At 39.0% G+C, this 27,764-nt stretch overlaps 2 protein-coding genes across 3 annotated transcripts in view; one reads left to right on the top strand and one right to left on the bottom strand.

Annotated features, from left to right (window-relative positions):
* The window catches only part of GSTCD (glutathione S-transferase C-terminal domain containing), a 62,692-nt gene extending 56,153 nt beyond the window's left edge, over positions 1 to 6,539 (bottom strand). For both annotated transcript variants that reach the window (XM_060246980.1, XM_060246979.1), the window contains exons 1-4: positions 6,486 to 6,539; positions 4,034 to 4,451; positions 2,653 to 3,096; positions 728 to 982 (exon numbers count right to left, since the gene is read on the bottom strand). In XM_060246980.1, the coding sequence (XP_060102963.1) occupies positions 728 to 982; positions 2,653 to 3,096; positions 4,034 to 4,447 (1,113 nt within the window). In that variant the 5' untranslated portion in view covers positions 4,448 to 4,451; positions 6,486 to 6,539. The remainder of the gene's footprint in view (positions 1 to 727; positions 983 to 2,652; positions 3,097 to 4,033; positions 4,452 to 6,485) is intronic.
* An 8,155-nt stretch (positions 6,540 to 14,694) lies between these two features.
* INTS12 (integrator complex subunit 12) lies at positions 14,695 to 27,754 on the top strand. Its single transcript, XM_060246981.1, has 6 exons — positions 14,695 to 14,865; positions 17,389 to 17,541; positions 18,597 to 18,784; positions 23,148 to 23,307; positions 24,384 to 24,536; positions 27,125 to 27,754. The coding sequence occupies exons 1-6, from the start codon at positions 14,710 to 14,712 to the stop codon at positions 27,689 to 27,691; spliced, it is 1,377 nt and encodes a 458-aa protein (XP_060102964.1). The 5' UTR covers positions 14,695 to 14,709; the 3' UTR covers positions 27,692 to 27,754.
* The last annotated feature ends 10 nt before the right edge of the window (positions 27,755 to 27,764 follow it).

Consider the following 27,764-nt stretch of genomic DNA (forward strand, 5'->3'; position numbering starts at 1 on the left):
ATAGGCTTTTGACAGCTAAAACTGACAAAGGGAACTTTGGCTCTTGAAAGCTTATACCCCCACAATTTTGCTTGTCTCTAAGGTGTTACTGGACTCAAGTCAAGCAAAAAGATGGGTCACTGAGCTGGCAACCCAAGACCACACAGTTTTGGGGTGGGTTCACTCATACCTGATTGCTGATGTAACTGAGAGGCTGAGCCCAAAAGTCCCCCGTTAAAATTTCAGCTGAATTATGAACTCACTATGCATGAAGCATATTTTTCAGCCTCATCAACATTATACTGGCCCATTATACTGGCAGACTTGACACCACACTGCATGGTTTTTGTAAGTTTAGTAAAACAAGTCACATCAACAGAACCGTAAAGGGAAAGAACATGCTCACAACAATAAGGTTAGACAAAAGATTGTGGAATGCTAGAATACTCTATAACAGTTATGTTTCTGCTGATGCCAGTGATTACCCAACTTCAGCAATAGCAGAAAAAATAATCTCTGATTTTAATTTTGCTTTTCTCATACCATGTGAGGTGTTAAAGCGTTCTTCCATGAACAAAATGTAACTTTGGCACATGGAAATGCAGCTTTGAATTTAACCCAATAACTAAGCCATCCACAGATTATTGTTAAGCTCTAATTAAGTGTCTACAAATCTTTATCACCCCAAACACAAGCAAACATTTTTATGGTTAGCAGATATCATCAGTTTAAGCAATTCTTCAGCTACCATTAATTTTGTCATGGTTGGCCTCGGACCACCTATGAACTGAGCAATTTCATTCTCCTCTTCCGGTTCATCAGAAGCTGTGCAGGTTCCTTGTGGGCATCTGGCTTGGAAAGAGGATGAGCCCTGATACTGCACAAACTGCATTTTGCATTTGGCAGCAGCCGTCTTAACTCCTGGTACTTCCTGAACTCTTTGGTACCAACTGGATATTAACGGCAACTCTGACATTCTGTCTTGATGATTTTTGCTGAAAACCTTAAAAATGGAGAATACAACATTCTGTTTAATAATTAAGGTATTTGGAGCCACATGACGCCCCAAAAGGGTGAAACAGAGAGCAAATTTCCTTTCCTTCTCACATCTGCTACATCTAGTAGAATAATAGTAGGTGGAGGGGGGGAGGACCTTGCTTAATTTATGGCAGTAGTTTAGAGAAGGAATCCTGTGCATTTGTTACAAAGTACCCCATCATAGTTGAGAGCCAGAGTCCATTGTTTAAAGTAAGTTCCAGAACCCCAATAAGGGAGTTTCTGTGAGAAAGGTGTTATAAATGAAGTAGATAAAGACATACAAAAACGTAAGAGGAACCCTGCTGGATCAGACCAATAGTTCATCTAGTCCAGCATCCTGTCTTACACAATGACCACCCAGTTCCTCTGAATAGCCAACAACAGGGGATAGAGGCCAAAGCCTTCCTTTGATATTGCCTCCTGGCTCTGGGATTCAGAAGATTAGTTCCTCTGAACATGGAGGTTCCCTTGGTCACCATGCCTTGTAGTCATGGATAAGCCTTATCCTCCACAAATTTCTCTAATCCTCTTTTAAAGCTGTTTATTCCTGCAGTCATCACTATATCCTCCAGCTGTGAATTCCACATTTTAATCGCTCTCCCTGTAAAGTAGTATTTTTTTTTTGTCTTTCCCGAACCTACAGCCCATTAACTTCATAGGATTCCCTTGAATTCACATTCAAATTCTGTCCTCTCACAAAACAACCTCAGTTAATGCAGTAATTTAGCAGTTTAGAAAAGGCAAAAAACAACAACAACCCCACCCACTCATCTTCTCAGCAACTCTCTCCTGGGTTCTTTCTCCCAACCCAACTGGCTCATTTCTGACATATGATAGTGCTCTATGTGCATAATTTATTTAGTCACTGAATCTATCTTTCCTTAGTACTGTTTTTTATTTTTAGAAAGAGATTACCCTGACCTAAACTGGATACCCTGAAAATCGTGCATGGTGTAGCTATAACTAGCACATTACATGCATCAATTAGATCAAGCCTTCAATGTAGCTACTGTGGATTATGACTTTAAAAGTTACCAAGAGTTAATCTGTACAAAATTGCACTAGAATGGGAATTAGTCAGAAGGAATTAAGATGGACTGTGGGCTAAAACAAACGGCCACAACACCTATGACCCCATGCTTCTATTGGAGAAAAAGCCTTTAAAAATGGGAAAAATTTAAACCCACATCATATTTTTTTAACTTTTCTGACTTTTCTACAAACCTGGGGAGTCTCCAAAGTTTGCAGAAAAATCTGTTTCATTGTGGTCCCTATCCATGGGTTGAGATATGGGGCCACATGAGAAGGAGAAAGAGAAAAATCAGAAACCACCCCCCCCCAAAAAAAAAATTAGAAAGGATTCCAATATTTTCCTGCAACATGGAGGTTAGAATTAGCTCTAGAAAGAAGCTATTATTCTTCTATTAAATGTATCAAACAAAAATATATATATTTATGCCAAACAAGATTATTCCTGAGGAAAACATATAGCCTACATTCATTTGTTTCTTAAACATGATTATTTAAGAGCAGCCAGCATTACTCTTGCACCAGCCCAACAACTAATTCCCACCCTTCCTACCACCTACTAGATAACAATGGTAGCAGGGGGAAAATAAATTTGTTAATTCTTACCCAAAACTGATGAATGCATGGAAAGAGAACTATATCAGCCAAAGTAAAATATAGCCCTTCAGCAAAAACATGCTCCAGAGGTGGCAGTTCAGAGGTTTTCATTTTTCTAATATGAGAAGGTTCTCTTTTGGTGGAAACTGGATTTTTCTGCACAGTTAAATTAGAGAAAGATCGTTCCAAATCTACAGGAGATGATTCCTGAATTTCTCTTGGTTTTCTTTCTTCAGAAGAATCATTACTTCCTTTCTTAACAAGCAAGTTTTGCTGCTGAACTTTCTGTCTTCGAATTTTGTCATCATTATGCACTCTTACAGGTTCTCCCAACTTCTTTTCAAGCTGCAGAATTTCCACGGGGATATTCTCATGCTGACCAGGAGACAGCTTCAGAAAATCCTCAACAGCCAGAGGAATGCTGATTTCACAAAGTCTGGTCCATTCACTAACCTATAAAAAAGACAATGAATTAGTGGAGGGATTCTTTTTATAGGGCACTCACTGCAAAAGACAAGAAGGGAATTTCATGGATATTCTAACCAAAAACTGTACTGTCACCCCTGTGGTAGACAAACTGTTTACTGCATAAAACAGAAATAACAACAATTTTTGACATATGTATACCGGGACAGTTCTAAATTAAAATACTAGTTAAACATACAGAGATATTTTGGGATTGTGCTTCTAAAATATCAACTTCTTATGTACAGCAAACCATTTCGGATGGTTCAGCGGTCTCTGTTATTTTGTATAGAAGTGTGAATGGAGGGCAGTTCTTATTATTCACAAGATAGGGAAAAAATTCCCCAAGAATCCATCTTAAACTTTGTCCTAAATTAGCTCTTTGAAGACCAGCATCCAATTTCACTGGACACGCATTATCCTTCCATAGTCTCTTAAAAAGTAAGAGGTTTACAGTGCAATCCTAAACAATTATGCCTATCAAAGAACTTTTAAAAGTGGTAAGTATGCTTAGGATTGCACTGTTAATAAGCCAAAGTTCAATATGTGCACAATGATCCAATATGTTAAAGACCTTACAGATACTGACACCCCAACCCAGTCCCATTACTCAAATGCAAAATTCTACTGTCTCATTTGAATTAGTACAAATAAAACCTACATACTCACTTTATAATTCACAACTACTTCATTTGCTTCAGTGAAGTCCACTGAGTATCTACCATTATATTATGATGGAAGCTCTTGGCATCAGTTGCAAAAACAGATCCAAATTTTATTTTTGGTTCACATGTATTTTGAAATACCAAGATAGAAATAGGTTAACTGGTCACTTTGATATTAGATTACACTCTGAGAACAATATAATTTATTAGTAGTTTATTATAAAGCAATGTTAATACTTTTACAGTAGAAATACACTCACTTCAGCACAGGCTTTCAAACAGGTCTTTTTAAATCCCAAGAGTTCCAAAACTTCCTTCTTTGACGGATCAGCCTCATTTGTTTTGCGTATTATATGCCTTAACACCACAGCAAGTCCTGCTCGACAAAATGTTCCATTCTTTTCAAGGACAGCAGGTAGGCAACACTTTTGGACCACTGAAGGAAGCTGGCACCTTTTGATAAGGCAAAACTCCAGGGCCTCAGGCAGTGCTTTGTCTGTAAACTGGGAGTCTGGAGGTATTTCCCCTGGAGATACTAAAAAGACTCTGAATGTCTTGCAGTCACAATAAGACAACAGAAATAAAGATACGGAAGTGTGAAGTGGCAAGATGCAGTCTTCTTTCTGATGGAAGTAGTCTAGATAAAGATGATCTTCAGTAATACTACCTTTCATTTTTCTTAAAAAGAGACATGATTAATAATAATATGGGATTTTATTCATGCTATCGCTCAAACTACAAAAAAATTGAAGGCAATTGTTTAAGCCTAAAAACTATGACATAACCTTCAGTCTCTTTTGAAATACACATTATCCAATTCAAGAATCCATTCAGTCTGAGTGTTCCAAAACTAAAGCACTTGCAGCTTATTTGGCATACCAATCACATTTGACAATCCCCATTCTACCATAATTTTTAGGTATGCTATACTGTGACATCATCATATCATGTGTTTTCTCATACTACTCCACATCACTGGGACTTGCTGGAGGGAGGGGATAGAAATAAGACAGTGACAGGGATAAGCAAGACTAATTATCAGGGTCACGACACACAAGAACTCAATAAAACAACATCATCATCCTAAGCAGAAAAACAGCTCTTATATTTAGTTACCCACTTACAATTACTATATACGAATTGCAACAGGGAGTCTTAGAATACATCCATTGCTATACTTTGAGCATTGTATAAAAGTTGGGATGGTTAATGCATAAATCACAGAAACAGAACTTATGACTTAAACAGTTTTCTAATTCTGGGAATATTTCAAGGTCACTTAAGAGAAGGAGAAACTTTTGAAGCAAAAAGTTTTATATGACTAACGAAGCACATTTTGAGAAGACCAAAGAACCCTGTGTATGCAGTCTACTAATATTCTTACCATTGTCTTCAGAAATCATTTCAACTATATTAACTTAATACTTAGTAGATGTTACAATTTGTTTGTCCCTTTTTCTATTATTCAGAAAATGGTTTAAAATGGAATTAAACAATGAATTGCAAATATGCAGCAATTCTATGCAATGTCTTGAGGACATTTTCTTAAGATTACAGATAAGAACACACCTGCAATAAATTTAACACTTGGACACTAGATGGCATACAATCAAAGCAAGTATTGAAGAATATAATACTATTTTGGATGCTTTCATTATACCGAGAAAAATGGTGATCCATATTTAACAAACATTTTTGTTTCCAGAATCAGAATCAGGCTCAGTTGCTCCAAATCTGGCCATTAATGTACATTTACAGTGAACAAAAGTACTGTACCACCATGAGTACTAACAAAATTTTATCCCAGCATTAATCTCTGAGAACTAGAGCCCATATCACCAGATACTAAGGCAACAGATTTATATGGCTACTCCTTTGAAATTGCTTTTATAACATTACAGATATTATTTATTTATCAGTTTTATATCCTGCCCTCCCCTGATGGGCTCCGGTGGCTAACAACAGTTAAAAACAGTTTTAAAACAACATAGAATATTAACAAATAAAATATATAATAAAACATTTCTATGCATATTAACAACCATAAATCTATTCATTAAAAGTCCAAGATGGCAAGTTTCTAATTTCCATTATGTTAGTTCAGTGAGATTGTCAGTGCTGTAAGGCAGGGATGGCCAACGGTAGCTCTTCAGATATTTTTTGCTTACAACTCCCATCAGCCCCCGCCATTGGCCATGCTGGCTGGGGCTGATGGGAGTTGTAGGGAAAAAAAACATCTGGAGAGCTACCATTGGGCACCCCTGCTGTAAGGTAATAGCCGTTGAAGGTGAGTTTGAATAATTCGGTCTTACAGGCCCTGCGAAACTGTGGTAGGTCCCACAGGACCCTGATATTTTGGGGGAGGGCATTCCACAAAGTGGGGGCTATTACTGAAAACGCTCTGGCTCTGGTGGTGTTTGGATGGTCTGAATTTACACATACAAATCTCATATGTATTAATTCACTGGCATCTTTATGAACATAGTCACTACAATCCAGAAATTAATGGTTGGTTGAACATAAACTGGAAATGAGAAGTTTTATATTCCCTTTTTTAAAATCATAGTATGTAAGATACACGGAAATTTTTGGTTCACCTACTGAATCCTCAACTGCCCTCTTTAGATAGAATTTTCTCATATAGAGTGATATTTTCAAAAGCCACAAAAGGTAAGATCCAAGGCTATACAAGAATGAGAATGAAATACTTACTAAATAAGGAGCTCAAGTGTTTAATTCTAAGTGAAAGTATTTCTTGCTTTGTCATTCGAACACTGTGTTTTAAGATACAAATGATAAGATTTCCATATCAGTATTACTATTGCAGGCAATTTCCTAAGAGAAAGCCAAGAAATGGTAAAATTAAATTAGGAAAAGTCAATTAGATAGAAAAACTTGTCCTTATTATTGGACAGAAAAGTTTGTCCTTCTTACACAAAGTCAATGTAACTTTTAAGAACTCATTCACATAAAGCAGCAGAGTGGTATACTATTCATTATTGTAATATGTAATTTATTTTGAAACGTATTCCTGAAAAACATTTAAAGATCTGAGACATTAATCTCAAATGTTATTACCACACTGTATGCAACCAGTCACTACCCTTGAAAAGCATCTACAAAAAAAAAATCAGCTGGCCTTGTCTCAGGGCACTATTGTTACACAACACAATGACCACAATTCTAAATGAACTGAACTTGGTGGTGGAAACTGCTGTTAAACGGCTGACTTACAGAAACCCCATCTGGTTTTCCAGGCAAGAGAAGTTCACAGATGGTTTGTCATTGCTTGCCTCAGCATTATGACTCTGGTATTCCTCAGTCTCCCATCCAAAATACTAGCCAGAGCTGACCCTACTTAGCTTCTGAGATTTGATGAGATCAGGCTAGCAACAGGTCAGGGAGGGTAAACTGAATTTACTGAGTTGATAAATGCAGGAAGCAATCCTAGTCAGCATTGTGTACTGTTTCAAGTGGGAACAAGGAGACCCAGATTTGAATCCTCACTCTGCAATGGAACCTCATTCAACATCATCAACATTTACTAAAATTAAAAGGTAAGCCAACAGCACATTAATTATTTATTACTTTAGTTTTCTATCCCGCATTCTCTGCAAGCGGACTCATTAACTGCATAGTTTACATACAAATGTAAAATTAATATACAAAAATTTAAATTCACATTATTGTAGGTATAATTAATTAGATATAAGAGTTATTAAAGGGTTTGGGATACCCTTTTTCTTATGGACTATGCCAATAAAGGTACTGCCTGTCTCTTTTCTTATGGACAAAGCCTTGACACATAATTTGGCCACTTAAGAGGTGGTCTCATTAGATCAGTCAGCAAAGACAAGATATGCATAGAAATTATCAGATCTTCCTGGAAATTTGGATAGGATATGGGTAAAATATGTGGAACAAATGTCCTTGCAAAAATAGACAGAATTAATAACATGTTCCACTGTTTGAGTGTACTCAGTTGACAGGAACACAGACATTGAGAATAGGAAGTATATAGATATCTCCCTTCCAGTAGCATGTAGAGTAGGCAATCAAAGTAGACCAAGGTGAAAGCTCTGCAGTATTTAGGGAATTCTAAAGCATAAAGGTAGTTTCCTGGCACAAAATTTTGGCTACGATTCTATACCACCAGGAAGAGATGTGCCCACATTCTATAGCTTGAAGAACTGTCTCCGAGATTCTTTGCTTAAGTATTTCTTTAGCTCCCAGGTACCCAAGCAGCATATTGCTAAGGGGGAGAAGCTGTGAAGTTGTAATTTTACTTACTGGATAACCTTGGGCCAAGCACTCCAGAGAAGCACTCCAATTTTTTAAAAGCCCCCCAACCTTAAAAAGTGGGGTCAGAAGGCCAGGTCTCTGTGCTTTTACAGCCAGCTTCAAAGCCGGCTGCAAGAACCTGGGGGACCACTGCCTCTTGCTCTCCTGCCCTGCAGGGTGTATGAGAGAGAGAGGTGGGGCTGGCAGCCCAGGTCTCTGTGCTTTTGCAGCTAGCTTTAAAGCCAGCTGCTAGAAGCAGGAAGAGGGAGTCCTGCTGTCTCTTCCCTTCTGTCCAGCTCATGCTGAGCAGGACAGGAGAGAGGTGGGGCTGTCAGTCCAGGTCTCTGTGCCTTTGCAGTCAGTTTTAAAGCCAGCTGCGAGAAGCAGGGAGACTCACCACAGCCACCTCTCTGGGTCAGGAGCCTTGAGTTGGGGGGGCCTCTGCTAAAAGTTGGGGGCAGGGCCCCCAGAGGGGGCCCCCATGGCTACAGGCCTGAATCACTCTCTCTCAGTCTAATCTACCCTGCAGGGTAGTTGTGAGGATAAAATGGCTGAGAGGAAAACAACATAAGTTGCTTTGGGTCCCTGCTGGAGAAAAAAGTGTGTTACAAATGAAACAAATATTTAAAGCCAGTCTATTTGAAATATGTCCCATTTTGTTCACAGCCTTACTCCTAGATAAGTGTTCCTAGGACTGCTAGCATAGGATTTCAGCACACAGTGCTTATGGTGTTTACAGGGTGCAAAAAGGTCACCAATTTTAACCAGTTATTTCTGCACATAATTAAAATGGACGTTATGCAACCACGGTGGGCTTTTTGATTGTTTTTTTCCCCTGAACATTGATATCTGGTAACACCTAGCTCTGTGTGTCTCTTACTTAATACTGCTTTAACAGCACAATTAGATGCATTCCTCTTATTAATATAACTATCTCATGCAAATGTATGCACTCAGCTTTCTAGGTGAAACTTGTTAAAAAACGCCATCAATTCTCCTTTTCTTTCACATAAGCAGTACACTGGAGTTAGCAGAATGGGGAAACAGTTCTTTAAAACACATTCTGTGGATAGCAACAAGGTGACATTCTCAATTAGACTGTGCCTAAGGCAACAACACTGTTACTTATCCACAGTGGATTTCCCCAACAAGAAACATTCTATGCTTTGAACATATAGGAAAGCCACCAGACACATATTCCTTCCTTCATCTTTCTCTGTCCTTTAGCCCTTTGTTCTTAAGTTCTCACTGGCAGCCCAAATGCTTCAGTTTCACATTAACTAGATTGCGGTTACTCCAAGTCATTCCCTCTGCCACACTTACTCTTTTCCTACATCTGACTTGGGCAAGGCTTATTTATTTATGTTATTTATAGCCTGCCTTTCTCACTGGGATTCAAGGTGGATTACACAGAGAGAATCAATACAATCAACAGGATGGGACATTCAATAAACAATTAAATAGCAGCTGGGTTGTAGAACAAACCAGAAATCTAAAAAAACAGAACTGAGGTAAAACGTAAATGTTAACATGACACATTAAATGATGCAAAATTACATAGTAGAATCCAAGTTACAGCAAACTTTATGTGATAGTATACATCACAATCCAAATAAATTGTCCATGTAACTTTGTGACATCATTTTGTACAGGACTACCCTATTGCTTGTGCAAAAAAGCCTTAAATAATTCAGTTTTGCAACTAAAATGAACTGCGCATCAACAGAACACATATGTTCAAAGCATGTGATGCTGCCTGAACCATGCCTTTGTACTAATCTCAAATATATTTTACCTTGCACAGCAGACCGAAGTATTCTATAAACCACTTTTCTGTTGTCACTGCACTGATTTTACAAAAACCCCTAAAAGAGTCATTAATCAGCTGATTTGAAATTCACAAATGCCAGGGAAAGTTTTCACTTTGGCAATCCCCTCCCCACTGCCATTTAACATCTTTATGTGTCCCCTCGCCTAGTTGATGCAGAATTATGGGCTTAAATGTCATAAAATATCAATATAAAGTCATGAAGGACATCAGTAAATCAGAAAGCAGCACAGACAAGAATGATAACATTAAATTTGATACCCAAATATTAGTAAACAGAACAAGTAAAACATTAGCAACACAGAACACAAAATGAAAAAACATTTTAAAACTGAGCAAATATAAAATATTAGTTAAATATCACTGTAAACTGTAAAGGCTGCATCAGGGGTGGCTAAACTTGCTTAACATAAGAGCCACATAGAATAAACGTCAGATGTTTGAGAGCCACAAGACATAAGTGTCAGATGTTTGAGAGCAGGCAGGAAGGAAAGCAGATGGAGTGGAAGGAGGGAGAGGTAGAAAGAAAGCAACTTTAAATGCATTCTCCAAACTACCGGCTGACTTGGCAAAGTAATTTAAAGAGAGAAATGCCTTCTTCAAGCTGGCCAACAGGGTCATAGGGGCTTCAAGAGTCACACGATATGCGTGAAAGAGCCACATGTGGCTCCCAAGCCACAGTTTGGCCACCCTAGGCTACATAAACCATTTGAACAACAAGGATGCTGTCACTTTTTTACCTCTGACTTCCATACAAGATCATACAAGACATCAATTCTGCATTAACCTTTGTCACGGTCTTGTTCTTGGCTCTCAAGTTTGGACAGGGCAGGGAATAAGCAGGCAACACTCAACCCCTCTCCAGAGATGCCAATGCAGAACCCAGGAAATACAGCCGAGGTGAAGAGCCCCACACAGAAGGGAGGAAAGTGCTAAGTGCAGAATAGTGTGTTCAGCTTGGTCACTCTTTCTCATACATTCTGTTCCTAGTTGATATAAATGGAGCACAGATTAATCCTGCAAATTTCAACCTAGAAAAATTCTTTAGTCATGAAACAATTCATCGACAGAGAGCTTTTTTAAAAGATTAATATTTGAGGTAATGTTCAAAGAGTTCCTAATCTTTTATTCTGGCTTAACTCTCAGACAAGTGGTACTGGAATCAGCTCCCTACGGAAATTCGGGTCCTACCAGACTTACTACCATTCCGTAGGATCTGCAAAACGGAGCTATTCTGCCAGGCTTTTGGTGAGGCAAGTGAGCGTCCTTACCTTACTGCTCATATAATCTAACAGACCTCCCTGTACTGACCAACTATTTGGACTGCTAGATATCAGGCCTACAGCTATGACAACTATGATATCTATATCTTAATCTTTAAAACGCGCTTTACCATCCAAACGATGAGATGGCTGGACAGTGTTACTGATGTAACAAACACGAATTTGGGCAGTCTTTGGAGGATGGTGGAAGACAGGAGGGCCTGGCGTGACTTTGTCCATGGGGTCACAAAAAGTCGGACTCCGCTGTGCGACTGAACAACACCATCCATGCTGCATATTTTGATTGTTCATTGATTGTTTTATGGTTTTATTGTTTTTACTGTTTTATTGTGCTTATGATCTGCCCTGAGTTCATTATGAGGAAGGGCGGACTATAAATCTACTAAAATAAATTAAAAAATAAAATAAATACTGAAATTCCCCCAAGTTAACAATTTCCCTCATGTTATTATAAAATATAATGATATGATTATGAACAATCTAATAACACATTTTGTATTATTTAAACTGGAACAGTACACAAACAGTACTTAAAGATGTGCCCACGGTCTAATGTATTTATTTATGTTACTTAGAGTCTGCCTTTCTCACTGGGACTCAAAACAGAGTGAAAAGTTGTAAAAAGCATTTCAAACACTATCATTCTACCCACATTTGTGATAACCACTAGAATGTGGTAGTCATTGCAGAAAAATAACCCAGAATGAAGAGACATGTGCTTAGGTAACAGCCCACAACAAACACTACATTCCCATGTGCTATAGCTCAGAGCTGCCTCCATCCCTTTTCTTTCTCTCACTCCAGCCCGGATATCTCCAGCAAAAGGGTTACTCAGTAGATGTGTGAAAAACCTCAAGCTGAGACCCTGGAGAGCTGCTGCGTGTCAAAACAGACAATATTGATTCAGTATAGAGAAGCATTCAGGTAGATGTGTGAAATCACATGCAGTAACCCCGCTGAAATTAAACTGGTCTGAGTATGCCTGAACAGAGCAAAGACGATAGGGGGCAGTGTTAATATATAATAACGCAATTAACTACAGAACTAGTTAACACAATTAACTATGGCAACTACAGAACCCTGGCTCCATTCTGGTTGCCCCAGAGGCATAAAGTGGCGCCTACCCAACCAAAAGGTACGAAAAGAGTAGTGCAGTGCATCCATCAGATCAACGAATTGATGGAAGTTGACATGTGTTGCCGAGCCGGGGGAAGAAGGGCAGCTGGCGCCCTCCCTTTCAAAGCGGTTGTCTTCCCACTGTTATCTTTATACGAATTAAAATGACGGGGCGGGGGAGCGCTAATGGTGGGGACGGCCCTTTGCACGTGCTCAGATGCACCTTCATCTGCATTTACTAGCAGAACCTAAACCCAGGTTAAGCTCCAGGACAAACGCGATCCGCCGTCCAGGCAAGCTCTCACCGCCAATCCCCCGAGCCCGCCACAGATGGCCGCCGGCACCGTTTTAAGCGTCCCAGCCTCAGCTCCGAGCAGGCGGCCTTCTTCGCGCTCCAGCTCCCGGCTCCGCCTCTTCCTCTCGTCGGAGGAAGGCTCGTCGCCGCCGCCGCTTCCGGAGGTTGCCTGGCGCAGGGCACAGCCGGTGACTGCGGGGAAGGCGGCTGGAAAGAGCCGCGAAGGCGCCGCCGCCGGTCCTCACCTCTTTAGCCGGCTGGTTTCCCACTCAGAGAGTAACTGGGGTAAAGCAGACTGGGGGTCGTTTATGTGGATCTATGTCTCAAACAGCCGCTCTGTCTCACCCAGACTCGGTTAGTAGGGCCGCTGTTTTACTACTGGGCACATCAAGAACCGGTTGGGCGCTTGCTGAGCAGGTTTATACCGAATTGTTTCCGTTTAAATCGATTTGGGTTTAGGCTGGGATTGCACAGCACTGCGGGGAACAGACTTTATTGGCGCCAAGGAAAATAGCATAACGTAATGTGTAAGCCTTCGTGTTCTCCAGAACTCTCAATCTGCTTGGGTGTTAAAAATAAAAAAAGGGGGGGGGCGTAATTTTCAAACGGTAATATTAAGGCTTTCTCTGTATCGTGGTGCGCGTAAACTGTTTTGCTGACTTCTGACAAAGGGATCTGGAGAATTCAAAAGCTTGCACCCCGTAGCTTCCCACACATTACGTTGTGAGCATCTTGACTGCATTAAATCAGTGCACTTTGAAGAGGCATGTCTGATTGTGCTGACCCTTCGCCCTCTGCCTATGGTTACCTGCTCATGAGCACAAAGTTTACACATGATAGCATACATGTATGGGCTCCTTCCCTGTGTTCAGAAGCATTGCCAAAGCAAACTTGTAAAGTTATAATTATTCCCACACTGCGAATTTAAGAGACTTGAGAGCGTGTGAATTGGCTGTAAGAACACCTTAGTAAATTTATGAAATTTAAACAGGTCATCTCCCAGATCACAGCTGTCAGCCATTGTGGAACTTCTTAAAGCACAGTATCCTAAATAAATAATCTTAAATAAAGATTCACCCCTTCTTTGTAAATAATATTTTTATTTAAGACAGGAGAATGTTCTATTTTTATTTATTTAGATATGTGTGCCCCAGTTTCTCACCTTCCTCTGTTTTATCTTCACAGCAACAATCCTATGAGGTAGGCTGAAATAGAATGGCCGCTCCAAGGTTAATCAGTAAACTTTCATTGCATAGTGGGAATTTCAACCTGAGTCTCTCAGATCCTAGTCCAACACTAATCACTACACCAGTCTCTGTTTCAAAATATTTGCTTGGAGAACAGACTTCTGATTTGTATTGCTCATTTTTTTCTATATTAGGACAAAAGTAGAGGGTAGAGCACTTGCTTTGCATGTAAAAAATCACAGGTTATATCTTGACTCCAGTTTAAGAAGTAGCCAATATTGTGAATTGGACTAAGTTCCCAAAATGTGGAACAGATCTGTAGTGCTGTTATCCAAAGGAGTGAATGACAGAAGTTCATCAAAAATCAAGAGCATTTTAAATCGAGTATTCTGCTTGTACCTTTTCAGTTGTACAATAACATTTCTGTTTCATAATTAAGGATTACCTTTTCTTGTGCTAAGATGCAGTACCCAGTCACAAGAGTGTAATTTCAAGGGATCCTGGGTATGGAACTTCCTTTTCAGGTCCTGTTTGTAATGTTAGAAAAAAAAACCTGTAGTGTACCTTTGCTATACTCCACAGGCTATCCTGAGAATTTCAAAAGTCAAATCATAAATCTGTTCAAAAATTATCTTGTTAAACAATAAGATTGTTAATTTTTGCTTTTGTTGAATTACAGCTTTTAAAAAAATGTATACTTCTGAATACGTGTGTTGTATATGCTGAGAACAGCATATAATCTATTTAAGTCTCTCTGGATTCACTGGACCAGTGAAAGAATAGGATTACAACCTGTTTTCCAAAAGCAAGTAAGTTCCACTTTGTTGACTTATAGAAACCATGTCTTGAGCTGACTAGCCAGATCTTTTCCCAGGAAAGCAATATTTTGTTGATGTCTGCTGTTTGGTGAAATGTCACCTTATTATTTTCATTTAAAGGTACTGCTATGGCTGCTACTGTGAACTTAGAACTTGACCCCATTTTCTTAAAAGCTCTGGGCTTCCTGCATTCAAAGAGCAAAGATTCTGCTGAGAAACTTAAAGCACTGCTGGATGAATCTTTGGCTAGAGGGACTGATTCAAGCTACCGCCCATCACTGAAGGTACTGAAATGAATGAATGGTGTAACTGTTCTAATGGTTCTCAAATGTTGGCAATCCAAGGAGCTCTCATTTGATTAATTGTTTTGCAGGCCCTTTTTCTCAAGCCTTTGCTTCCTCCCTCACCAGTACTCAATACTTGCAGAACAGTCCCTTTTCAGAGCAGATATGATAAGCCACAAATACCCATGGGAGCTTCTCACCCCCTAGAAACAATACCCTGAGACCCTTTTCAGCTATACTTTAAAATCTAGTTTAAGAAAAGTATTTGTATTGTCTATTCTTGACCTGCAAGGTCAGGTCTTAGTACACTGCCTATTCTGTAGGGTCAGAACTTTAAAGGCTGTGCCAAGTTCTAATAATTCTCCTGCCTTTGTTGAATTTTGTATCAGAGACAACAAAAATTTCCTTATTGGCTAATAACTTCTGGATAAGGGGTGACAACCATGTTGGGAAGGGGACTGGACATTTTTTTTTCAGAGCTATTCATAGAAATAGACCCACTTCACTAAATAACGCCCCCTGACTTCTAATGTTTAATTGAAAGCTGTTTTTATTGTCTACGAATGCAAAATGGCATGGCTCTCTGTGGTGCACTAGTGAAAACCAGTTCAGTTTTATGTCTGAACTCATTATGATGAAAACATGAGGATTCTCATCTCTTTGTTGCCATTTAGCCAGTTCCTAAGTTTGAGGTATGAGATGCCAGCAGCCCATTTTCTAACTAATGCTGTGATGTGATCTTAAAACCAGGTGACTGCTGTGCAAATTGCCACCCTTTTTGAAAGAAGGGGAAGCCAGTTTCTTTGCCTGAGGTGAATAGTTCTTAGAAAACCAAGGGGTCTGTCCTTATGCAGCCTGGTGCATATGAGAAGGGCTCATAGGTTACACTTCGCTGATCTATGGCCTTATTATTTAAATACCCTGTTGTTGTTGTTACCCAATCAGAGTTATTCCAATCTAAGCCTGTCAAAATCAGTAGAATGCATAGGATTGCATTGTCAATATCTTTTCTTATAAATGTTCCCAAGAAACAATTCTCAGCTGTCCTTTTATTCTACCTGCTCCAAGTACTTGGGATTCCTGTAACTTGAAGACTGCTGCCTTAAGGCTGCAGTCCTGGAAACACTCTCCTGAAATTACTCCTCACTGATTAAAATGGGATATACTTTTGAATAGATCTGCTTAAGATTGCACATTAATTAATTAGTTTCGTTAGGTTGTTATCCATGCAGGAGTGCAAATGTTTCTCCCATCCAGATTCTTTGAGCAATAACAGAGAAGGGACAGTCACTGATCTGCATCAGCAGGGATTGCAGCAGTAGCTGAGAGGCTTTTGGCAACCAGAACATTCCTTTGATGACACCAGCCACTGCCACCATCTACTGTATACAGTTTGTTTAAGATTGGAATCCAAGTGACTAAACTCCAAAGTACTAGCTTTTTAAATGCTGGAGCCCTTATCTCTATTGCTGGGTCTTCCTTCTCTGTCTTTTATTCAGCTATAAAGGATGATACTTGTTTATAAATTGTGGCATAGTGTCAGACTAGAATCTAGGTTAAAATCTCCACTCTTCCATGAAAGCTTGCTGGGTAACCTTGGGCCAGTCACACACTCTCACTTGAACCTACTTCACTTGAACCTCCTGTTACGAGAGTAAAAGGGAGAAAGATGATAATGATATAAAACCTCTTTAGGTACTCAGTGGTAGGATATAAGTGAAGTCAATAGATAAATCTGTCTTACTCAGACATTCAAGGTGAGATAAGAATCCAAAATGATCCATAGCATTAATAAAACAGACAGTATCAACTCTGCTTATACACATCATTCTGACTCAAAATTAAATGCCTTCCAAAAAAGAAACAGTTTCCTACCCCCTTGGAAGGCTTGAATAGACAGTGTCATAATCCAGGGTGGCTGCTGAAAAAGCTCTGCTGCGCGTTCCAGTCTGTGACTTCTGTAATTACTGGTTTATGCAGGAGAGCACCATTTGATGATCTTAGTTCCCAGGCAAGTAATAATGGGTGAAGACAGACCATCAGGTGTTTGAATCTGAGTCATTTAAATGCTTTAAATATTACCATGAGCACCTTGAATTGTGCCAAGAAGCAATTGGAAGCCAGTATAGCTGGAATAAGTACTTTTGTATAATCCCCGCTGCTGGTCTTGCCATTCTCTTTTGCATCAGATGACATTTCTGTGGCATTCAAGGGCTGCATATTTATTTATTTTGCTAGATTTATATCCCTCCCATTCTCCAAAGACTCGAGGCGGCTAACAACACAAGAGCATGTTAAAATAGTGTAATCTGGATGGCACCAAGGTGTATATAAATAAGGCAGTATTTGTTTTCTTCAGGAATAGCCACAACTGGTGGACTGGCCTTAATAGTTAAAATGACATCCAGGCAATATTTTAAGAAAATTAAGCCCAATGTGAAGCTTGTTTTGTTTTATGAACGCAAAAGTAGCAAATATCTAAAATGTTGCCATAATATAACCTACTTGTTTTGCTGTGTTCAGGAAGTGGATCAGCCCAAAGTGTCTATTACAAAACCAGTTTCTGTTAAGCAAGAGCCAAAGGTTTCCTCCAGCCTTCCCTCGGGTAACAATAATGGCAAACCCATTGCTGCTGAAAAGGTGAAAAAAGAAACAGAAAAGAGGCCTGCTGATAAAGTAAGTTCCTTGATTATGGTAAAAACATTCCTAGGGGATTTTATAAAGGACATACTAATTCAAACTGTGGCTCTTAGTTAATTTTTTTCTGCAGCATGGGTAGCATTAATCCTTGAGTACTAATGCAATCTGCTCTGCTTGCTTGTATTTTCACCATATGTTACTCAGTTAATTGCTCATCTGCTTGCTGCTTTCAAAATTGTGAGCTGTGTGCTTTCCTTTCTCCATGGAGATCATTTTGTCTTCAAAGGGTGCCCAGCAAAGTTACTTCACTGTTTTTCAATGCTGCATACTGATAAGGGAGCATGTTAATTTTGTTAGGCTTTTGTTTATTTCACCTCCCTTTGCAGTTTCACTTTACCCACCACTGTTTCTGACTGCTTGACAGTGGGGCTTCTGTTTAATGAATGAGCATAAATGTGTCTCCCTGGTGCCAGCATGGAAGTTAAAAGCATGAGCGATGAACCTGAAAGCTCTGGTTCAAATCTTGGCTTAGCCACAAGCCTGGTAAGCTTTTCAGTGCTGTCCAAGCAGAGTTGTGCTCCTCTTTGCCAATGAGCTGAGAATTGATCTGCTACTGATCAACTTATTTATAGAGCTAGCATTTGTATTAACCGGTCTGCAACTTTGGTGAGGCATTAATCTGTTTATTATATGTTGTTGCAAATAATGAATTGTTATTTAAATTTTAACTTGTCAGTTTTGCTTTGAAGAACTGTAACAAGTACAAATCAGGTAATATTAAATGAGTGCAAATTTACAGGAAAACAAACCCTGAAAATAAACCATTTTAGATTCTTTAAGCTTCAGTTGCAGTTTGTGTTTAATTCGTCAATACACTTTCCATCATAGCAAGAATAATACATGTTTCATTATTAACTTGTAAAGTTCACAGTGCCTCATGCTGTACAGAATTTGAGAAGTATGTGCCTAGATTAATGAATGTAATATATTCTGCATATAGTGTCAATTTGTAATTGTAACATTTGGTGATTTTTGCTTGCAAACTGGTCTTTTGGTTACTTATCAGCTCTGTTTGTGTGTCTTTTATATAGATAAAGTTGGAAGTCATTGAAGGAGTTGATCTTCCAAAGAAGCCAAGGCTAGAAAGACCAGAAGCTCATTCTTCTCCAATCACAGTCCAAACTAGCAAGGATTTGGCCATGCCAGATCTTTCTAGTTTTGAAGAAACCAGTGCTGATGATTTTGCCATGGAAATGGGCTTGGCCTGTGTTGTTTGTCGGTGCGTTGCATAAATTTTATTTACCAGTTGTGAAGAGCACAGCTTATCTTTATGCTAGTTCTAAACAGTAGTCACTTTTTTCTTTAACCGCATTTATAAACAGTAATACTTCCGTTGGGTTTCCCCCCGAGGGATGTGCAAAAAACCCCCAAAACAGTATTTTTCATGTTTGCATATACTCAACCCCCCAAAAATCGGTATTTCTCTGTATTCTCAAATCCCAGTACTGGTATGGCATTAGGACTCAAGAAATATCCAGGAAACCAGATTTTGTTGAGCTCCATTATACGTTATGGAGAATCAATTTGGGGCTTTGGGGGGAGCTGTTTTTTGCAGCATAGCTGCTGGTGCATCTCCTCAACCTCCCCCCCCCCCCCCATTTTTAAAAAGATTGGACCAGAGGGTCCTATTCTATGGGTCCCCAAGAAAGTGTCCCCATCCTCCATTACTTTCAATGAAGGGGGAAAAGGGTCTCTTTAAATGCCTTCTCCAAGCCACACCGCTGCCGCAGTGGGTCCTACCTAGTGAGTGAACTCAGAAGTCATTTAAAGAGATGGTCTCTTTAAATGCCTTCTGTGTTGGCGAGTGAAAGGCATTTAAAGAGACCATGGCCTCTTTAAATGCCTTCTTCAAGCTGTTCCATTGCTGCTGTGGCACAGCTCAGCAAGTGAACTTAGAAGGCATTAAAAGAGACGGTGGTCTCTTTAAATTCCTTCTTGTAGTCGTGCTGGAATAATAACTGCTTTTATTCAGGCGCAGCTATATCAGTAGCCAAAAAGAAACTCTAATTTCTTTTTGGCTTAACCCTCTCCCCCCTCACACACACACTGAAAAATACCGGTAAGGGGGGTTTTTTTCCTGAGTAAATCGCATGCATAGTCCTATCCCCACAAACTTTTGTTCATGAAACTTTTCATTAAGTTGTAAATCATATACATAAAACGTTTCCAAACTTTGTTCAGGTTTTTCAAACTGAAGCTACAATCCTGTGGGATGTTAGGCATCTGTAAATGCATCGATTTAAGTGTTCTTGCTCTGACCTGGATAGCTCAGGTGAGCCCAGTTTCATCAGATCTCAGAAGTTAAGCAGGGTTGTGATGTGGAGGCATGCAATAGCAAAGCACCTCTGAACATCTCTTGCCTACAGGGTCACCATAAGTCAGCATATCTATATAAATAAAAGTGTGCTTAGTCATGCATAAGATGAGACTATAAATGATAAATGTATCTAAAGAAATATCATTGACTTTGGTATTTATTAAAAATAAATGACAAAAGAAGCCAGTAGGTTCAACCTGATTAAAAATGATGAGTGAAAAGTTTGCAGTACCTGTGATAAAACAAGTCTTTTGTAGTAAGCATTTATTTTTTAAAAAACTGTTGATAAATGTAACTGTAGAGACACTGTCCCAGGATATTAAAATATGAATACTTATCCTTATTAAGATTCAGGAACAGATTTCTGAGTTCAGCATCTTGTTGACCATACAGATATTCATAGAGCTTAGTTTGAGTAAACAATAAACAAGCATCAGAATAGCATTGCAGATTGCCATCAGAAATTATACTGACACCAGCAGAACTAGGCTTATTGCCTGTATATGAAGGCATGAAAAATATTTAAATGATAGACCTCAGTGTTGTAAATAATGTTGAAATGTTTGAGAAATTCCTACTTTCCTCGATTTGTGTTCTTTGCATAGACTTGTTAAACCTAGACACTTGAGTCACAGATTTGGTGTATTTCTTTCCAGCTGCATAAGTGAAAGTTAGGAAGGGGTGACAATCATGAAAAATTACTTGATTCTGTCAAACATATGCTAATAGGTGATATTTATAGGAATTTATTTACTTATTTACAATCTAGGTATTTTAGCAATACCTGTTTAATACAATCCTGGCAACTTACTAAAAATGGAAGCATGTACATTTAGAAAAATGAATAAAATTGTCTAATAGCTGATTAAAATGAGACCTGTTTACAGTAAAAATGTAGTATTTCAGAGTTTCTCATCCAATTCCTCTCAGGTTTATAGAGGAAGCTTGAGTGTTGTGCTCTGAACATTTGTACCATTTGAAATTTATTAAAAGAAACAAATTCCCAGCATTCACTCTGCCAAGTAAGGGAACAGTGTTCTGAGTTTTTCAGTTACTTCAGAAGTTTCCCCTAAATATTACCAACTTTAAAATGACTGCTCTTGACTAAATATGACTGAAGGCAACAGTTTTTGCTTCAACACTCAGAATTAAGTGTATATGTGTTAAGTAGAAGTATGAAATTGGCGGTAGGAGAATGAACAGAAATGTCAGAATCCCTGTGGCAGCCAGAAGAGAGACCTAGGAAGATCTGTTCTGCTTAACAAATGTCTTAAGCCAGCAGTATAGCTTCCAAGTGTAATTAAATATTCAAAAGCGAAATGTTCTGTGTGATTTTTAAACGACATCCGACCTGTCAAAAAGGAAGATTTATGGAAGGAAACTTGCACACCTTTACAAAGAGCCTGTTAATCATCTTAATCATCATGCATTATATTAACTTCTCCCCCACCCCCAAAGGCACAGAACATTTCAAGACCAGTTTAAAATAAATTCTAGATTTTAGTTTGTTTTGTTTAAACCAGACCACAATTACCTTTTATGGTTTTTAAAATACAGAGATCAAACTATTCTAAATATATGAGGGCAATTGTCCTAATCCATGTCATTGAAAAAAATGAGTGAGACTCTTCATTTTATGGCTGCAATCCCTAATCTCAATGACTAAGGACTGTGTCAGTGAATTTAATCAGACTGACTTTTGAATCTACTTATTTAGAATTGCATTGTACACCAGAATTTGAAAAAGATTTTTTTAAATTATATATCAACTAAACCTTTTTAAGAATGTATTTGTTTCCCCATTAAATAAAGGAATAAGATGCTGCTTTTCCCCACCCATTTGCAAATAGTTTCCATGGTTACCTGTATACTGATACCATGAGTAAATGTGCAAGAGCAGTTTAGCAGTGAAGCAACCCAATTTGTCATTTAAAAGAAGTCAGTAAGGAAATGGTGTTTGACTACTTCAGAGACGCTATGGTCGCTAAACTCTCATTTTTTCCAACAGAAGCCCATACGATGTAAGGGCCTTATCCACTTTCCTGTGCCTTTAAGACATAATTGCTGGATTAATCTTTTTGGCTTTTTCAGCTCTTAATTCTAGACTATTTTATATTCCTAGTTGTTGGGTACAGGGAGCAGTGCAAAATAAGTTGGCAACACCAGCAAAATATTTTTACATTCTTTGCATTTGTGCCACCATTTGCATTTTTAAGGGTAATCATTATTGCAGGTTTTCACTGCTTAATATTTTAATTCTGTTGTCATTCATGATCTCTCTCATGTCACAGACCATTATCATAATTGTATATTATTTTTCTGTTTTCATTCCCCCATACATCATTTACAAGCTTAGAAGTCTCTTTTTGGTTTTCCATTGTTTTATTATTTATCCTGACTTCTCCTTCAGTGTTGGAACTCTTGCTACATAGTATCTTATTGATTGATTGCACCCATTACTTAAATACAGTTACCTTCTTCCCAAGTATAGGCTATGTTCAAGGGGGAGCAATACCCTGCCTCATCTCATGGTGCTAGCCTAGGGCAGAACACACATAGCATACCATTTGCACAGGACCTATGAGCATAGACCCACCTGGCCCAGTAGATTCCAAAATGTATATGGGGAATATGTTTAATGTGAAGTTCTGTGTAAATGTTATACCTATTACAGATTCCCAGCAGGACAGATGCAATCTGTGGGCAGGGCAGGAAGACATACAGTGTGGTTCTAAGCCAACTGATACCAATGGACATAGAAGGGTGTAACTCTTTAGAATCACACTGCTGATCTTGTTTCCCTTTCATACACATCCTGTACTTGGTGAAGAGTTCACCTAAACCAGCCTATAGAGAGCCAGCATGGTTTAGTGGTTGATTCCCCATGCACATGAAGCCTGCTGGGTGACCTTGGGGCCAGTCACAGTTCTTTTAGCCCCATCTACCTCACAAAGTGGCTGTTGTGGAGAGAGAAAGGGAAGGTGATTGTAAGTTGCTTTGGGACACCTTTGAGAAAAGTGAAGTATAAAAACCAATTATTCTGTAACCTTTTTTCTCCCTTTTCTTGTTTTCTGTCCATTGTGTCCAAGTGCAAACTGCTGCAAGCTCCTTGTAGTAGCATTCACCTGTACTTTGGTTGCTGTTTCATTTATCAAGTTCTGTAGAGTGGTCTTAAGGAGAGACATGTGAAAGGTCAAACTTTAAGGTCCCAGATCCTATTTCATATGGCAATGCTGATTTGTTTTGAACTCTTTGTGCTTCACAGACAAATGACAGTTACTTCTGGGAATCAGCTAGTGGAATGTCAGGAGTGTCATAATCTCTACCACCAAGATTGCCATAAACCTCAGGTGACAGACAAGGAAGTGAACGATCCTCGCCTAGTGTGGTACTGTGCCCGATGCATCAGGCAAATGAAAAAGATGGTAAGAGGTGGATTGTTGATGCTTGCAAGGAGTAGCTAAAGAGGGGAGTTCTTACTTGGAATTAAAAAGAGTTGTAGACTAGGTACTGCAGTGAAGAGGGATGGTTGGACGTATGGCGTTTCCTGTATCATACATTTCCACAGAATCTGTAAGGAATCAAAGAGGCAGGAAATCCTCCTGACAGTCTCCCACTGCTGGCCACATCTTCCTCCTCCTCCTCTTCCTTCTTCTTCTGCTTGTTAGCAGACTCAACAAATCTGGGGAGGAAAAAAAATGCTGACCTTACTCAGTCTCCCTTCTGCTCCCAGTCAGAACTTGATGTCCTAGTCATGGCTGAAGTCTGCTGGTATATTTTAATTGCTGTTATTTTTTAAAATGTAATGACATAAAAACTTGCCCTTGTTATCAAAAAACATCCAGTTAATTCATATTCTAAAAGTTAAGAAAAATCATCAAACGTGCAGAAAGAATTGAGTTGGCTAGACAAAGTTGACATTCAATGCAGTTAAACTCTGATTTGTCTCTTGCAAGTTACTATTTTGAGGAGAAAGTAAAAAATATTGGACTAGATTATGTAAATATCAAGCAATTCCTACAGTAAACGGGTGGGGGTGTGTGTGTTGCATTTCTTTTCATATGAGCTGTCTTAATAATTCCCAAGGTGGAACAGTTTACAATTTCTGCAGTAATGACTGATGAACAGTAGTTGATTAGTAGAAACATAATTTTAGTAGATAAATTCTGAATGAACTTTTTAAAATCTGTGTATTTAAAAGAAAGTATCTTTGCCCTGGACAATTTTGAAATTGTGTTATACTTAAGCTTCGAAGATAATATTTGATTAAACCTAGTCGTCAGACTTGAATTCTTCCTGCTTTTCTCAAATTATTTCTACTCAACCTCCCACTCAAGCTTCAGCTTTCCCTCATACCTACTTTGCCCCTTGATTCCTCATTTCCAGATGCTACCTTTTAGAATTCTTAACAGATAAATTAGTTGCTTTGGCTTTCATTTTGATTTAAGTGCTCTCCATTTTTGAAATAGTAAGGTAGGAATGTATTATGTAATTGACACAGGCTCAGAAGACGCAGAAGCCTTCGCAGAAGCCAGCCCCTGCTGTAGTTTCAGTAGCTCCAGCTGTGAAAGATTCACTGACAAAGAAGCCAGAGATTAAGCTAAAGTTGGACACCACAACAACCTTCTTAGCATTTAAGAGGACTGAAGTCAAGGTGCTGTATATAAACTGTCATTGCTTGCATAGTGTTCTCATCCATTATAAAATTGGCTCCCTCAATTAGTATAAAAAATCAAAACATACTCCCTTATGCCCGTCAGTCTGAGTTTCTGTGTGTGTGTGTATACATACACACTAATTTACAAAAAAATCATTTTGTATCTGGTGTTTTACAGTAAAAAAAATTGGGGGGAAAAATTACAGTAAAATTTGTTGAAAATTTTGAAGCCATGTAGGAGGGAAGGTTTTTCCTTTCCAGGAAAAAAAAAGTTTTGGAAAAATTGAAATACATGCAATGCTCTTATTAAATCTAATTTACAGCTTTAATAATTTTAAATGGATAATTTTCAGCAGCATATAAAGTGATACTGTCTGGCATGTTTTAAATTTAAACAAAAAGTATATGTGCATTAGTTTTCTACAAGCAAACAAGGAATGTTTGTTTGGATATTTGGACATTCTCATAGAGTCACATCAGGACTATCTTCAGCTGAGTTACTCTTCCATACCATATACTGAGTTATCTCTTCCATACCATATTATCATCATACATAAATTACACAAGTGGAGGAGAAGAGAAACCATATGCTATAATTATTATAGCAAATTAATTGTAGAAAAAATTAATCTTTCCTCCCCATCAGGTTTCAGTCAACTTTGCATAGCAACCCTAGACTTCTTTGTTGGTCTCAGATCCAACTACTAATCAGGCCCACCTATCTTAGGTTTTGAGATCTAGTGGGATCAGGGTAGCCTGGGCTATCCAGGTAAGGGTAATCCTAATTAGAAAAAAAAATCCTTGAAAATATGTTGTATATTTATATACAGGATTATTGTTATCTAATGGTGTTTACATAAAGATCTCCAGTTTGAGTGAAAAAAACCTTTTACTAATGAGAAAATTCCTTATTGAAGGGTTGTTTTTTCAGTCTCCTGCATTCAGAGGAGTATTCAGGGTCAATAACCAGGGGGGGGGATCTTTTTACCCATACTACTTCCCTAAAGTTCCCTTTTTGTCATAGGCCTTCATATTTGTCAAGGAAGGGAGGCTTGTTTAGTTGCACAAATTCTGTTGGGATTATAAAAGATGATACAAGGGACAGACAAGAACCTGTCACCATCAGGCCTAAACCACTTGTATGTGAATTCTTGTAGTTCACTAGTTTTAACAGACCATTAGGGACCAAGACCTTCCTCTTCCGACTAGCTTTCGCTGACGAAGGAAGAAATTGTTAATGATAACCGCCATCCTAAAGAACAGTATTAGCACTTTTATTAACTTAATTAACTAATTTTAAACCTAATCAGAATTTTAATGCTTAAATGTAATTTTGTGTTTTTTGCTTTTTGTATAATTGAAATTTGTATGATGTTGTTAGCCGCCCTGAGCCTGCCTCGGCGGGGAGGGCGGGATACAAATAAAATTATCTATCTATCTATCTATCAAGGAATAGAAAGCACTAAGATTATCTGCACAAATGTCTGTGAACTAAATGGGAGCTACCAAGAGTCTTGTACTCATGAACATCGTGCCACTTGTTTCTGTGGAACTTACAGAACTGCTGGGGGATTGTGCTCAGAGGCTGGCTAAACTGTCCAAGCACTGAGCAAAGAGTGTACAGCAGCGCAAATGAATTCTTTGTTACGTTTTCCCAGGTTATCATTTTCTAATAATGGTAAGAAGCAGGAACAAATATTGGTAACTCATCACTGCACACAGACAGTTAGCTATACTTGTCTCTTAAATGGCAATAAATCATTTTTTTAACTACCCCTACGGAGATCATAAAGGTAAAGGTAGTCCCCTGTGCAAACACCAGTCGTTTTTGACTCTGGGGTGACGTTGCATCACAGACTTTTTACGGCGTGGTTTGCCATTGCCTTCCCCAGTCATCTACACTTTCCCCCAGCAAGCTGGGTACTCATTTTACTGACCTCGAAAGGATGGAAGGCTGAGTCAACCTGGAGCCGGCTACCTGAACCAGCTTCCACTGGGATGGAACTCAGGTCGTGAGCAAAGGACTCTGACTGCAGTACTGCAACTTTACCACTCTGTGCCATGGTTTCCTTAAAGTCTAAGATTCACCATTTGCTTTCTTGGTAACTCTAGGTCAGGGGTGGCCAATGGTAGCTCTCCAGATGTTTTTTTCCTACAACTCCCATCAGCCCCAACCAGCATGGCTAATGGCTGGGGCTGATGGGAGTTGTAGGGAAAAAACATCTGGAGAGCTACCATTGACCACCCCTGCTCTAGGTAATGGAAAAGTGACCAAAATCACAAATTCTGCTGGGCTTGTTCAGTTCACAAATATTGGCATCTCTTTCATTTTGTTCTATTTTTGTAGATGTGGCAAGGAAACATCATGCCATATGAGAGCTTATTTAGTTTTTAGAGGAAAGGGAAAGAAAAACTTTGGAACTGACTTGGATTTTTAAAAAAATCATAATGATTTTCTCTTTAGTTATTATTGGAAGAATAGGTATAATGCCAATAACATGAAATGTTATGCCTGCTATTGGTTATGCTGGACTGTCCTCAGAAAGAATCTTCTGTTACTAATGTGGAATTTGCTTGTATTTCAGACCTCTGCTGCTGTTTCTGGTAACAATTCTAATGCCAGCGTTTCCTCTTCAACCAGTGGCCTTACAGGATGGGCCGCATTTGCAGCAAAAACATCCTCTGCTGGTCCATCAACAACAAAGATGGGATCTACAACACAGAGCACCAGCGGCAAGCCTACAGCAGCCTCAAATAACCAGAAACCTGTGGGTTTATCTGGGCTAGCAACAGCTAAAGTGGGTCTGGGGTCAAAGATAGCATCCCCTAACAGTGTCACAACCCCCGTTCAGCTGAAGCCCCTGCCACCTTTGACCTTGGGAAAAACTGATCTTTGTCGTTCAGTTAGCAGCGATAACGTCAGCAAAGTAGGGCTCCTGAGTCCAAGCGGTTCAGCTCCTGGTAGCAGCAACAGCCAGACAACTAGTGGAAACGGGAGTGGTGGCACAGCAAGCAGCAGCAAATCAAGTACAGAATCGGGCAATCAGTCACCATCCGTGAAGGGTCCTACTTCTCAAGAATCACAGCTCAATGCTATGAAGAGGTTACAGATGGTCAAGAAGAAAGCTGCTCAAAGGAAATTAAAGAAGTAATAGAACTGTGTCTTCGAGCCTGTTATCAATTGAGCTGAGTAATAAAGTCAGATATTTAACGTGTTAATGCTTT

The sequence above is a fragment of the Heteronotia binoei genome, chromosome 9 (genome assembly GCF_032191835.1).
Source record: "Heteronotia binoei isolate CCM8104 ecotype False Entrance Well chromosome 9, APGP_CSIRO_Hbin_v1, whole genome shotgun sequence".
Taxonomy (NCBI): Eukaryota; Metazoa; Chordata; class Lepidosauria; order Squamata; family Gekkonidae; genus Heteronotia; species Heteronotia binoei.

Bases quoted from the DNA above. Each gene is read 5' to 3' on its own strand.
- INTS12 (XM_060246981.1), top strand. From the start codon at position 14,710: ATGGCTGCTACTGTGAACTTAGAACTTGACCCCATTTTCTTAAAAGCT. The intron at 17,542-18,596 runs GTAAGTTCCTTG...TCTTTTATATAG, and splicing joins AAAAGAGGCCTGCTGATAAA to ATAAAGTTGGAAGTCATTGA. The intron at 24,537-27,124 runs GTGCTGTATATA...CTTGTATTTCAG, and splicing joins TTAAGAGGACTGAAGTCAAG to ACCTCTGCTGCTGTTTCTGG.